At 39.1% G+C, this 14,632-nt stretch overlaps 1 protein-coding gene across 1 annotated transcript; it reads right to left on the bottom strand.

Moving 5' to 3' along the window:
- Nucleotides 1-6,811: 6,811 nt before the first annotated feature.
- On the bottom strand, nt 6,812-14,285 carry ccnd1 (cyclin D1). The gene is made up of 5 exons (XM_051115612.1): nt 13,829-14,285; nt 12,239-12,454; nt 11,715-11,874; nt 10,245-10,393; nt 6,812-10,163 (listed from the first exon to the last, which is right to left on the bottom strand). Exons 1-5 carry the CDS (start codon nt 14,024-14,026, stop codon nt 10,008-10,010), a joined length of 879 nt encoding a protein of 292 aa, XP_050971569.1. The 5' UTR covers nt 14,027-14,285; the 3' UTR covers nt 6,812-10,007.
- Nucleotides 14,286-14,632: the final 347 nt, after the last annotated feature.

Genomic DNA, 14,632 nt, shown 5'->3' with positions numbered 1-14,632 from the left:
CTTAAGTAGCATGGGTAAATTTGTAGCAATAGCCAAAAATGCATTGTATGGGTCAAAATTATTGATTTTTATTTTATGCCAAAAATCATTAGGATATTAAGGAAAGATCATGTTCCATGAAGATATTTTGTATGTTTCCTACCGTAAATATATCAAAACTTAATTTTTGATTAGTAACCTGCATTGCTAAGAACTTCATTTGGACAATCAACAAAAGGCGATTTTTCAATATTTAGATTTTGTTTGTACCCTCAGATTCCAGATTTTCAAATAGTTTTATGTTGGCCAAATATTGTCCAATCCTAAGCTTATTTATTACATTTCAAGAAAATTACCCTTATGACAGTCCAGTGTCATATATATTCCAGAACTGGTGGATTAGATTGATTTGACATTACACATCTGCCATTTGCAGAAATGCCATTTATGTTTAATTAGTCTTAGTTAATCAGCCCTGAATCCTAAGAAATTCCTCTGCTGGGTTCCTCAGCCCTATTTCACGGGTGGTCAGCAGAGTCTCCTGACAGATAGTTTTTCTCCCCTCTCCTGGGCCCAGAATGGGGACAGTTGCTGTGGCCGCAACAATGCTGTAGTGGGGCCCGTGCGAGAGGCCAGGGGGCTGTGCGACGCGCTCTGGTTTTGTTCCGCTTCCCTCACACTTGAAGTCTGAGGTGCAGATCAGAATTCAGGCAGACAGGAGTTGGCAAGATATTAGAGGGTGTTTCTAGAGATGGCAGCTGGTCTACGCCGTGGGCAGCAGCAGGTAAACACTGGGCCCGTTGGCGGCACCTTCTGAGCCCTGATAGATAAAACCCTGCTCTTCCCTGAAGACCTCCAGTCAGCCGCTACATCAGTCATTTTGTGCTGGTGGAGTCATACAAAGTTTGGTTTAGGCATTAATTGGAAGCCAGAATTGCATGTATTGTACAATAATGGACAATGAATGTCGTTGCATTGGAAAATAACTTGAAATTTGTTAAAAAATAACATCAAACCAAGTGCTTTTGCAAACAAATGATGCTAGATCTTTTCTCTAAACTGACTTTCTAAGACATTTTTGCTTTAAAATAAGTGGCATTGAAGTGATTCTAAAAGATATACAATGTGAACTTAGGTGTAGATTATCACAACAAAGTGTATGTAACAAAGTGCCACAGTGTATTGTTTTAACATCATCTACATCTTATGCAGTCATTCTTTTTAAAAAATCCACCTCGGTTTGATGTTGTCAAACTATACAATGATTTAATGGTTCTCACATTTTAAGTGTGGTTCAGGTTTCTTAATACTTGAAGTGAAGAATGAAAATTAGTCATTGAATACTAGTCGATATTTTGGGGTTCAAACAATGTTGGATCCCACTGACATTCATTGTTTGGATAAAACACATTTTCATTCAGATATTTTCTTATCCATGTCAGTCACTCAGGTTTGGGATGACGTCAGTTTTAAAGTGTGGTTGCCAAATACATCTGAAGCCGCTGTATATTATATTCAAGAGGTAGTATCATCCAAAAATTAAGATTCTGTCGTTTACTTACCCTGTCATTCCAAACCTGAATGAAACAAGATATTTTGGAGTTGAAACAACCCTGGATCCCACTGGATTTCATTTCTCATGCAAATTAGTTATTTTCTTTTTCAGAAGAAAGTCAGTCACAGGTTTAGATCAACATGAGGACGAGTAAATGATGACACACTGCTCATTTTTGGATGAACTATCCCTTTAATGTTTTCGTATTGTGATCTCGTATAGTTTAAGTCCATGAGTGGCAGTAGAGTCAGGTGTTTCTTTATCATTTGTATGATCCATAAATGATACATCATCTTCCTCAGATATTGTGCATGCGTGTGTGAGCGAGAAAGCGAGGGGGAGACTAATTCCAAATGCAGAACAGAAGAACATGAACTTGGGGGGGTGTAAGACAGAGGGCTGAGTCTGTGAAAGAGAGTTAGAGGAGCAATGTTTCTTTGGTTTCCTTTCAGTTGTGGAACAGAGTGGATGGGGCCAGCGAAAGGGAGGGAGGCCGAGAAAATGAAGCAGGACGCTGGAAGGTTTCAGAAAATGTTCAGGAATTTCAGGAGCAGGTGGCGAGTGGTGACATGAAAGGAGGACGTGACAAATGCAACCGACGGGCACTTGAAAAAAAAGGCCTCAAGTTGAATGGTGGCATAGTATCTCCCTTTTTTGCCTTGGTGCCTCATACCCCCCACTCTTTCCCTCGCACACGCACACACACACACACACAAGCTCCAATCTCAGCATTGAGCTGCTCGCTTCCTCGCATGGTTCATGATGTGGATGATAAATGCGCAATTCCTATTCACAGCACAGACAAGAAAGGTTCAGCCACTTCACTCAGATGAAGGGGTGGGGGGGGGGGCAGCATGTGGCCATGAGGGAGGCTGGTTGAGTTTTGGCTAGTGGTCATATACTGTATACGCTAATATAACATTTCAGCTCTGATGTAATGATCTCACCTAACAACCTGATTCTTCAGCGTCATATTTATGATACACTGATGAGAGTCGTTGTGGGCCTTTCAGTACAATTATATGTGTCTTGAAAATGACAAATGTAAAAAAAAAAGAATTTTGGTCAAAATAATAATTTTTGTAAAAGTAATAAGACTTCATTATATGTGTTTCACCTGGAAATATTTTTTGGTAATCATTTCCAGAATAAAAAAAAAGAAAAATGTTTTGTGACCAATTTTACAAGTTGTCAGGTTTTGCAGCTTACTTATCCATGAAGCAAGGACAATAGAAGGAAACGCCCATTCACATTACATAATGTATTAATAGTTTATCTTTATTAACAGTATAGTTTATTACAATTACCAGTGACACTTGTATTCACTCTGTTTGAGCTTAAATGGATAGTTCACACAAAAACGGAAATTCTGTCAGCACACAATCACCCTCATGTCACTCCAAACCCGTAGGATGCTTCTGTCTTCTTTTATCTTAGTGTTTTTGTTTTTTCATTTTCCTTCTATTCATGAATGTCAACAATAACTATTTTTTTAAAAACCGTCTTTTGTGTTCTGCAGAAGAAATAAAGTTCATACTAGTTTGGAACAAGACTTGAGTGCAAGTAAATGTTGACAGAAATTTCATTTTTCAATGATCTATCCCTTTAAGCCATACTTTATACAGTTGAGGAAATTATAATTATTTTACCAAAATAAGAGGGATCATACTAAATGTATTTTTTGTAGAACTGACCTGAATAAGATATTTCACATAAAGATGTTTACACATAGTCAACAAGAGAAAATAATAGCTGAATTTATAAAAATGACCTTGTTCGAAAGTCTACATACGCTTCATTCTCAATACTGTGTTGTTACCTAAATGATCCACAGCTGTGTTTTGTTGTTGTTGTTTAGTGATTGTTGTTCATGAGTCACTTGTTTGTCCTGAACAGTTAAACTGCCTGCTGTTTTTGTGCATTTTTGTGTATTTGAACCCTTTCCAACAATGACTGTATGATTTTGAGATCCGTCTTTTCACACTGAGGACAACTGAGGGACTCATATGCAACTGTTACCGAAGGTTCAAATGTGAAAACTTTTTTCATTTAAAGATCAGGTTAAATTTAACTTGTTTTGTCTTCTGGGAAACATGTAAGTATCTTTGTAGCTTCTATAGTTAAATATCTTCTTCTAGCTTCTATAACATGCATTTTGTATGATCCCTCTTATTTTGGTAAAATGATTCACATTCTTAATTCACAACTTAAGACCTAAGCTGTGTAGAAATGACATCTTGTTAGATCAATCGAACCATGACATTCATTGTAAAGAAAGACAGCATAAGCACACTTTTCAAGGAAAATATTTCACATAAAGGAATTTGTAAAGTATCAGATTATTAAACAATATAATAATAATATATAATAATAATATAATAAAAAATATTCAACACTGAAATCGCATACTGCCCTACTAAACTAACTATAAAACAGTAGGGAAAGAGTCTCTAGATGACCTTCTGTTTCCGGCGAGATTCTAAATTGTGCATCTAATGGATACTCTACTAACCCATCAGGCCATGGGACAAAATTTGTAAGTGACAGTAAAGTGATGCAACTGACCCTGGAAGGTCACATGACATTGACAACATCATGAATGTAGTAAGTTTGGATTACATTCATACATATTTATACTACATGGAATATACTTTTATAACGGCCTACTATGGAATAAGTAGTTACTTATTACTTAGAGAGTATGCGATTTTGGATACAGCCATAGTGGCTGTCAAACATGTTCATAGGTAAAGGGTTTGTTCACTCAAAAATAAAATTAATAACTCACCCTCATGTCATTCCAAACCCGTAAGATCTTTTCATCTTGAAAACACAAATTAAGATACTTTGATGAAATCCGAGAGCTTTCTGACCCTCCACAGACAGCATGGGTCCTACCACGGTCAAGGCACAGAAACATAGTAAGGACATCGTTTAAATGGTCCATGTGCCATCAATGGTTCAATCATACTTTTATGAAGCTACGAGAATACTTTGTAGTAAGAAAACAAAAATAACTTTATTAAAAACAAAAAAATCTAACAAATAAATCTACCACCATTAACAAGAGTACTACAATGCATGCGTGTGCGTTCCTTTGCCAGTAAACAAGGTGCAGCGCATGTGTCTTCTACATCAGCAGCACATGCATACGTTGTGGTACCCTTAATGGTTTTCTTTGCACGCAAAAAGTATTCTTGTACCTTCATAAAATTACAATTGAACCACTGATGTCACATGGAATATTTTGTCGATGGTTATGGTACCTTTCTGGACCTTGAATGCGGTAGGAACCTTGCTGTCTACGAAGAGTCAGAGAGTTCTCAGAATGATCTTAATTTGTGTTCCAAAGATATATGAAGGTCTAATGGGTTTGGAACGACATGAGGGTGAGTAATTAATGACAGCGTTTTATTTTTTGAGTGAACTATCCATTTAATATGATGAACTACACCTGTGGTTATTCTGCTATAGGACACCTGAGTGAGCTTGGGGAGAACTTGAATAAAGTCTGAATTCAGACTAGCATACTACTATAATTTCAGCCAAATAAAGATATGGCAAAAAATACTGATTGTAAGCTTTCCTATTGCTCAAACAACAGAGCATGGCACTAGTCGTGCCAAGGTGATGCCTTCAGGTCCCAAGGAATGCAAGGACTAATAAAATTGAATTCAGTGTAAGTTGGTAAAACTGTTAGATAAAAGTATCTGCCAAATGCATAAACTTAAGATTTTTTATGCTAGTATGTGGTTTTGAATTCAGCCACTGTTCAGCTCCAGTCTAGCTGAGTAGAAGTTTGTAGTAAGACCTAGATTAGCTGGTTTGTGTGCGTATAATTGAGGTCGCAGCAAAATTCTCAAAGACCTTGGCCCTCCAGGAGCCGTATTTGACACATAAAATCACCTTGGCACCAGTTGGTTATGGTTGGTTAAAAAGAAAAGTTAGTTCTTACAAATCTTTTGATTAATTTGTTTCCAACCGGTTTATTTTGTTCCTGAATGCAATGACATTCATACATTGGTAAATAGGTTTTCAGTACTTTTTGGCACCACTGTAGGAATTCTGCATCATCTTCATACATGAAAAGTCTACTTTGATCCAAAGCACACTACTTGTTTGTTGCAGTACTCAATTGAACATCTTAAAGTTAAATGTCTTGCTCAAAAGTGGAATGGTGATAGTTGGTGAATCATCCCTCAGTATGAAAAGTTGTAACACTGACCACAGAAGTCATTTAACTTCAACTATCAAGACCTGCATCACCTATGCTATGCACTTTCGGATATTCAGTTTTTTGCATATCAGATCTTGGAAAGGCAAACCTTCGAAAGGTAGCACTTTAGCCTTTGGAACAGTGTGTATGAGGGGAGCAATGTTGCTCCTTCCTCTGAAACCGCAGACACTGAGATGGCAAAAGCCAAAGACACAGTATTATCTCAAACCTCAGTCAGTAGCGAAGGTGCGTGAAATAGTCAGAGTTCTTTCTTTTTTGCAGTCTCCTGACTGATGCCTGCTGGCCTGTCTGCAGTGTGTTTCAAAACAGAACATCAAAGACTGTCTGTTGGGGATGCCAGATAATACTTTGACAATAAAAGAAGGGTATCACCTGCTTGATACATGAGAGAACAGCGTTTATTTACTCAACAGACCAATCCTTTCTCACCTCAGCAAGGTTCAACATTCACTTCCTCTGAAAATGTTGTTTAATTTTAGAGTCTGTTTTAGCTGTACACATCAGACATCTCTTCAATTTCCTGAATAATTAATATTTAGTGAAAAATTTGAAGTAAAAACAAGAACAACCTGTTTTCAGCTGCTCTTTTCTTAGAGGCATGTAACACAAAGACGTCATTATGAAGCAATTTTTCATATTTTAAGCTTTCAATTTTATACACTACCAGTCAAAAGTTTTTTTAAAAATTCAAAATTCAGCTTTAAAATCTCAGGAATAAATTCCATTTTAAAATATATTCAAATAGAAAACTGTTAAGTAGTAAAAATATTCCAAAATGTTACTGTTTTTGCTGTATTTTGGATCAAATCAATGCAAAGAGACTTCTTTAAAAAACATTAAAAATCTTACTGTTCGAAGATGTGTATGTTTTCCCCCCGCACATTTTTAATATAGACGATTATTAGCTCATTAGTCTAAGAAAATAACAACATAGACATTGGAAGTATGTAATTGTATTGACACAAAAACAGATATTTATTCAAAATATCATCTTTTACAGGTTTGCAAGCACAATACAAATACAAATCACACAAGACAAGTGGTTTTTGAAGCTCAAGTTTTATTCTAGTTAACCTCATGTCTAAGATGGGTCAGCAAGATTGTGCATTTCAGACCAGTGACCGGTTTGTGAACAATAAAAAACAAAAATCAAACCATGACATTGTATTTCAGGATCAACACATTTTGATCCTTGGGAATGAATGTCATATTGAACTAAAAGACACTACAGGTTTGTTTACAACAGAATTGAGACATAAGGCCAAGCTTTTATCGTGTGTAGATGGGATGCAGTCAGTCATTTCTCAGTTTCCCCTAAACACATTCAAGAGAAAAGCTCAGGACCTCTGCAGTCTCTTTTCCTCGATTGCATGACAGTCTCTTGGTGTGTGTTTGTGAATCGCACCGGTATACATGCTAGTTTTCATCATTCGGTTGAATTTCCGTTTCCACCTTGAGGTAAAATAGATTCCTGATACTACAGAGGATAATATATCTGTGTCCCCTGGGTCCTGGATCACCTCTCCCGTCTTTCCTAGCTTATCGCCGCATCTCTTTCAGCAAATCATTTCTAGACTCAATGCAAACATATAGCAGCACCATGTCAAAGACTAAAGGGAGTGAACCTAACCAACCAACAAACAAATAAGTAAAGAATCCCATGAGTACTGAAAATATGGATCCTTACAAGGATACAAATTTGATGGGTTTATGCACAAAAAAAAAAAAAAAAAGATGAAGGGAGACATCACTGCTGATTGTAGCTGCGTCGCATTTATTAAGACAACGACTTGATGTGGACATGCCAGGTCTCTTGTACTCAGAACAAGACAGGCAGCCACTCATACATGAAAATCTGCACCGTGTTAAATTACTACAAGACAAAACTATGGCTTTGTAAGTACACATGGCAGTCACAAACTGTGTCATTTTTCAAATAAAAGCCTTATAAACTCATCAAGATGGGCTAGAAGAGGCTTAAGTGGGTATATAGTCTCCTTTAATGAAACAGCTAAAAAAACTCAAAAGAGTTTATGGCACCAATTCCATTCAATGTGCTTTCTACTCGCTCGCATCAGGACCCAGTAGGATGATGATTAACATGTTCATTTGCATTTTACAACAGGACTAACAGGCACGGTATAAACCGAAAAACAATAAAATAAAATAAAATAAAATAAAATAAAATAAAATAAAATAACATAACATAAAATAGCACTAAAGAAAAATCCCAGACTAAATCAATGCTAAATCACGACTGTAGTTTGAGGTATTGTGGGTATAACAGGAACATTTGACTATTTTTTCATCTGCTTTTTTGTTGTTTTTTGTTTTTTTGTCTTTTTTTGTTTGTTTCTTTGTTTTGGGAATAGCATAGCGTAGAAATCACATTAACAAAAATTGATCACATTAAAAAAAAAAAAAAAAAAAAAAAAAAACTACCAAAAAAACCAAAGTTGTCAATAATATCATAATTTTCTATGAGAAAATTAAAACCTATTACATGGCATTGTATTGACATTTCATATAAACAAAACCAAAAATAGCAGCAAAACAAGACAAGAGAAAGAAGCATGTCTTTTTCTTTTTTGTTGTTTTCCATTTGAAAGTTTCATACTTGCTGGAAATCCCTCCATAGCAGCTAAATATGAGGAGTGTCTTCTCCCAGGTTCTCCTCTTAATTTATTCCTCACGGTACAAACGTCTCAGTTCTGCTTTAACTCTTTGATGTCCAGCCATCACCCTTTTTTGCCTCCCTCTGCCATCTCTAACATCTCTCCTCCTCATCTTCCTCCTCCCCTTCCAGAGATCCACAAGACAAGCTGACATCTCTGGGTTTGTGCAAAATCTACTTGAAGCCACAACTTTTGTTTTAACAATAACTAGACCAGAGTACATCAACTCGGAAAAAATACTTTAACTATGGTGTCACGAGTTAGCAACTAGCGGGTCATTATACATACTTCAGACATAGGTACACTTGGGCGTTCGTGCATACTGGCCTTGAGAGGGGAACTGAAAAAAATAAATAGTTCTTAATCTTTGCTTTGACGTCGTAGTGTTTCTAGCGCTCTACGTGCGTTCTGCGGGATCGCGCCTTAAGCTTTCCCAGGCATCCGTCTGTTCTGGCAGGAGCTACAAGAGCAAATATCCTCTCAATGTCCCCCTCTTCTCCTTTCTCTCTAACAGACCATTATCACCATAGATAAAGAGACCTGCTCCGTCAACCCTTCCTCCATTCCATGTCTTCCCCCCATTGTTTTAACAACTGTGGATTTCTTTCTCTCTTTTTAGTCTAAAAGTCAGCCTTAAACGACGGACTGAAAGTGCTTTTTTTCTTTTTTAAATGGAATGGTTTTAGATAATACATGAATCTACACAAAAAGCAGACTGTGGACTGCACTGCGAGCTTAGCCGGGGAGCAGGTACAACATAAGCTTATTGTGTCATGGCAGTGACGACGATTTACGTTAATGGCAGTGAAGGCAACGATTCGAAGAAATGTTTCCGTCTGGCCTCAAGTTAGAACCTCAGTCCCTGGCAATCCACAGCCTTCTAGATCATAACAAAAATACATGCGTAAAAAATATACTAAGGTTACATAAACCATTTTGGAAGAGAAGAGAATCTTGTTAGGGAATCTGTCTAGGAATTATAATAAAGTGACTAAAGGCATAGCAAGCGGGGATATATTTACATGGCTAGACTGCAGAAAAAGCAGGGAGCGCTCATAGCAAGTGTAACAAGGTACTATCTATGAGAGAAAGAAATCGAACATACACATAATGTCTCTTCTCTTTCAAAAATAGTTTCGACACACCCAAAATAAAAATACCCAGCGTTGTCTTTTTCGCGACGCGTCGGGCCAAGTCACAACTACTCTGTTGTCCTTTGTACAATTTTAAAATCCTAGATAGCCTAGACCATTTTTCGCTTGTTATATTTTTGACTTAGGACGTAGAGGGGGGCCAAAGGACAGGATTGAGATTTCCATTCATTCCCTGTCCTCCACTGGGGGTCCTGGCCAGCGATAGCCCAATCGTCAAAACCACAGGGAATGCCGCTCAGCGGTCAACAGTTAGGGTGCGCTGAGGGGCAAGTTGTCGAGGTATTGGTCGGATGGTGGGGTGCAGGTGGGAGCCCGTTTTCCATTTGTCCCATGAAGCCTTTGGCTAAAGCCCATACCCAACAGAAAGACGAAGAGATTCATCGCACACAAGATGAATAGCGATCCGTTCAGATATTAATGTCTCTGACGTCTGTGGGAGTGCAAGAGAGGTCCACGTCCTCCTCCACTCTTTTGGTCTCTGTGGAGATGTTGTGCTGCTGAGCTTGTCTGAGACTAGATTCCAGCAGGGACTCGATCTGTTCCTGACATGACCGCAGACAGTCCTTTTGAAGAGAAGTAGGGAGATTAGCAACAATGACGACGGAAAGCGACATGGAATGGTATACAGACAGTAGAACACTTACAGGGTCACTTCTGATGACTTGTGAGAGGAAGTTGGTGAGGTTCTGGGACGAGAGGCAGCTGTCGCTACTTTTCAGGTACAGCCCCTGCACTGCTGCGGCAACGCTGCCGGCCGCAATCATGGATGGAGGGCTTGCGATGAAGTTGACGTCTGAAAACAACAAACAGATCCTGGTTAGAACTCACACAGAGTCAGAGTCATTAAAATGGGCAATATTGGATAAGAAGCTCGGGTTGCGACTGAGCTCATAATGAAGCATAGCATGACTAAACTATAATGAGAGCAGGGTTGGTAGGGGACAGTCCGTGACATTTGGGGCCCAACACCATTCTGCGGCAGGGCTCAAAGCCTTTGGGGGGAGGCAGAGGACTTTGCTGTAGGTCCTGAGCCAGCTACCCCCTACTGCAGCCCTCTCATTCCCAAAACGTCCCATAAATCATGCCTCTGTGCGTAGCCGTTAACGCTAAAAAAGTTCATAGAAATCTTCGGGTTTTCAAGATATTACATGAGCCCTTAGGATGGCTCCGATGCGTTCATAACCTGAACGGACCCTCACACGGACAATAAGCGGAGCTTATAAATCAATGCCGCCTCTTTCCCTAACATTCTCACTTTGTGCTTCGCCCACACATGGTGAACAGAGAAATACAACTGCCTTTCTTATAGGAAGTCATCTAGCATTGCTAGCTCAGAGACGAGAGGGCAATTGTCAAGACAAATTGAGCATAAAGGCACGGGAGCCTTCACCCCAGCCCATTCATTTCATTCACCAGTGCCCACCCCCTTCCCAGTGTCCGTCCAACCACACTCTCCCTGGCTGAGATCCCAGGCTACTTCCCAAAGAAATGCAGGTCATAAACATAAAAGGGGAGCGAGCTGCGGTGATACCCACCATGTAAATGGAGGGACAAAAAGAGTGGGGAATATACAGGAGTAGTTCCTTCCTGAAGCATTACTGGCTTATTCTGGCAGGTGATAAACTGACTGCTGTAGGTTGCGCGACAAAAAAAAAAAAAGGTGGATTTGCAGCCTAACATGCTCTCACTCAAAGAGACCTGGACATCAAGATGTCTAGACATGGGAAAATATCAGGTTACAAAGCCCTTTTCACAAGAAAAATGTCAAAAAACAGCTTCCTCTTTTTGGTTCACAGGCGCTGCGTGCATAGCAGTGGTGTCGTGAAGCAGGCAGGGCTTCTCAGGAGCCGTGGTGCAGTCACAGCAATCACCACAAAAGGAAACAGACTTCCTCTCTCTTGCAGAGCCTCACACTGGTTTACAATAACTGCGAGTGAGGAATTAGGACAAGCGAGATGGCTCTTTCCATTGCAATAAAGAAGCCCGCCTGATAGCAAAGTACTGGGTGAGGTTAGGGGAGGTTCTTCAGTGCATGTTCATAAAAAAGCGCTCAAAACATTTGCTTGGTCAGCAATATGAATAAAAATGAGCTGAACACAAACAGTAAAACATACCTGTTGCACAGAGGGCCACAAACGTCTGGGCGTGCTTGCGCAGTATCTGCTTGGAGCTCTGATGTATAGGCAGTTTGGCGAGGAAGTGTTCGATGAAATCATGTGGTGTCACTGAGGCCAGATCCCACTTCAGTTTATTTAACGCCAGCAGTTCCATTTGCTGCGAGGGAGATATAAAAAGGCCCAAGTTTACATAAAGGCGCATTTTCCATATACGATTTTACACTCTTTGACCGCTAGATGGAGATGTCGATTAATTGCACAGTCGAGCAAGGCCTACATTTAATTAACGGACACATGAAAAGCACTAAAAAGTTTGTAACATGTGCGTTTATATTTACATCTGAGGGGCGGCTTTACATTTGCAGAGCAATCCAATTATCCGGTTAAGATTTTTAATCCAAAACTTTCACGCACACACCTCAGAGCTAAATTACAGTACTTGTATGACTTTAATTGATTTAAGTCAAGTAATATAAGGAAACAATATCAAGCTGTATAATTATGAAGTGTTGAATAATTACCAATAATTCGCTGGGACGGACGGAGTTGTCCGTGTATATGCACAGCTTCTCTGCTGTTAGTGGCACAGTCTCTTTCATCTTAGAGGCCAAAAACATACAAGTTGCTCCTAACAGCTGTAGCCTGGTCTTTTTGGTGGGCTCCACAGATAAAAATCTGTCCAGGTAGTTCATAGCCAACGGAAAAACTTCCTCTTCGCATTTCTGTTCTTCACAGACCTTTAAAGAAAAGAAAGTACATTTAAGAAAATAAAGATCTCGTTTAATTGGCTGCCTCCCCCACTTAACATGCGATAAGAATCGAAGAAAATTAATATTTTGGTGAACATGAATTAAATAAACGAAGCGAAAATATATATATATATATATTTGCTATGCTTTGATCTTATGGAGTTACCCCACGTGCTTAGCATCTGCTGAGTCGTGCATTTGCACTGCAAAGGGTTAAATTAGAAAAGAGACTTGTGCGAATGCTAAAAAGAGTACTTAATCGGTTCGCTAACACAAATTTAAAGTATTGGACAAAGTATAAATAGTATTGCAATTTGCTGCTGATGCTAGCGGTCGTTGCTTTCCGAAGCAAAAAGGTGGCGTCCAAGCTAGGTTCAGGAAACAATTTTCTAGTTCGTCATCTTTTCAAAAAATATTTAAAAATATGCGAAAATTGTTTCGCTCGACTTAAAACACATGTAAATGTAGGGTTACGCATGCTTTATTTGATGAAAGCAAAATCTTTCGAATTCAATGACAAAAACAATGCGAAATGAATTGAATTCTAAAGCCCCAACATACAAAGACGAGCATGCGACATTTAGGAAAAGCGGGTGTTTCAAAAATTAATATAAATTATTCCACAGCATTAAATCTAACGTTAAACATCTGTAAATCCAAATCAATCGACGGGGAATATAATCCGACCGTTTATAACGCGATGTTCAGTTTAGAAATAGAAAAAATATTATATTTTTAGACCGTCGTGCAGGAGGTGTATGGCAAACTGAAACAAAACTTTTAAGACATAAATATTACGTTTTCTTGCAAAAATGAGGTTTAAATTATACATGTGATTTAAAGGACAACTAGTAAGCGCCTTTACGCAAGCGATGTCAATAATGTTTCCATTTTAGAATTTAGAGATATAAAAAACTTAAGCAAACGACAACAAAGATGGCGTATAATAGGCTACTGGCACGAGTGAGAATGCATACGTGTACATTGGTATAAAATTGAAATAAAATCTAAATTCATTTATATTTTCTTTAGATTAATAAGAAACGAAACATATGAATGGGGGAAAATAAGCGAATTAAATAAAAATGCGATAGCAGAAACCACGGAAAACGTCCCAGCTCTAGGATTAATATTACTTTCTTAATAAAACATTTTTTACGCAAAAAACACCAGTAATAATCGGACAGCATATTTCCGTGTGATAGTTCTGGGATGGATAACAATGCTGAAGAGCTCAAGTTACATTTAAACATATTTACATTTATTAAACAGTTCTTGGGGTCCAAAGAGCAAGAGCAGAACCATCATGAGGCGAACTTGTGTAGCTAGTACAAAAAAAGACAACTATTCTCCAAAACAAACCTCGAGCATCCATGTGGCGACGATTTTCCTCATTTTAGGCACAATTTCTTTCTGAACACACTTGAAATAATTTGGTGACGGAAGATAGTTTTCCTCTGCTTTGAGCATTGTCTGTAAAACTCGGTCATTCAACAGGTTGCTATCTTGGTAAGCTCTTCTAATGGTATCCACTTCACAGCAAAACAACTGGTGTTCCATGTCTTCAGTGGTGCCCGAGGTTGACAAAAAGTAAGAAAGCTGGATCTCGTGTCGGACACTGGTCCCGTGGATGCTTTGCTGCCTCTGCTGAACCCTCTAAAACTCTCGCTGCAGCTCCGCTTGACAAAACTCCCCTATGACGTGACTGTTGTTAAGGGAAGATCAAAGCAGCAGCGAGCCTGTGAGAGAGCGCGAGGGGAGTGCGAGAGGCTGTCTGCTCAGGGCGTAGGATCAATCTTAAAGAACTATCTTCTCTCGAGTTCGGGCTCCTTCCTTTAGCAGTATGGAAATAGGAGGTCCTATGCCGGGTGACGAGTGACCAAGGAGATTCGGTGGGGGGCAGGCTAGGGTGGGGGTGCAGGGGGCAGGCTGCTAGTGTTGTGGGTATCGGGGGTGGAAAGACGGGGTAAAAGGGTCTGGAGATGTGTATTGGTTAAGTATTGGTAGGGGGCGGTATAATAGCCCAAATCAAGGTGCCCACTGTCGTGTTAAGAAACTCAGCTGCCTTCTCTCAGTGTAACTACAGCGCTCAGGACCCAAAGTTTTATTCGTATCAAACTGAAAGTCTACGTTAATAATCGTTTTCTGTTCTGTGACACTCTTTAT

This window comes from Labeo rohita, chromosome 7 (assembly GCF_022985175.1).
Source record: "Labeo rohita strain BAU-BD-2019 chromosome 7, IGBB_LRoh.1.0, whole genome shotgun sequence".
In the NCBI taxonomy this organism is placed as follows: Eukaryota; Metazoa; Chordata; class Actinopteri; order Cypriniformes; family Cyprinidae; genus Labeo; species Labeo rohita.
This window is presented reverse-complemented; position numbering and strand designations above follow the sequence as displayed.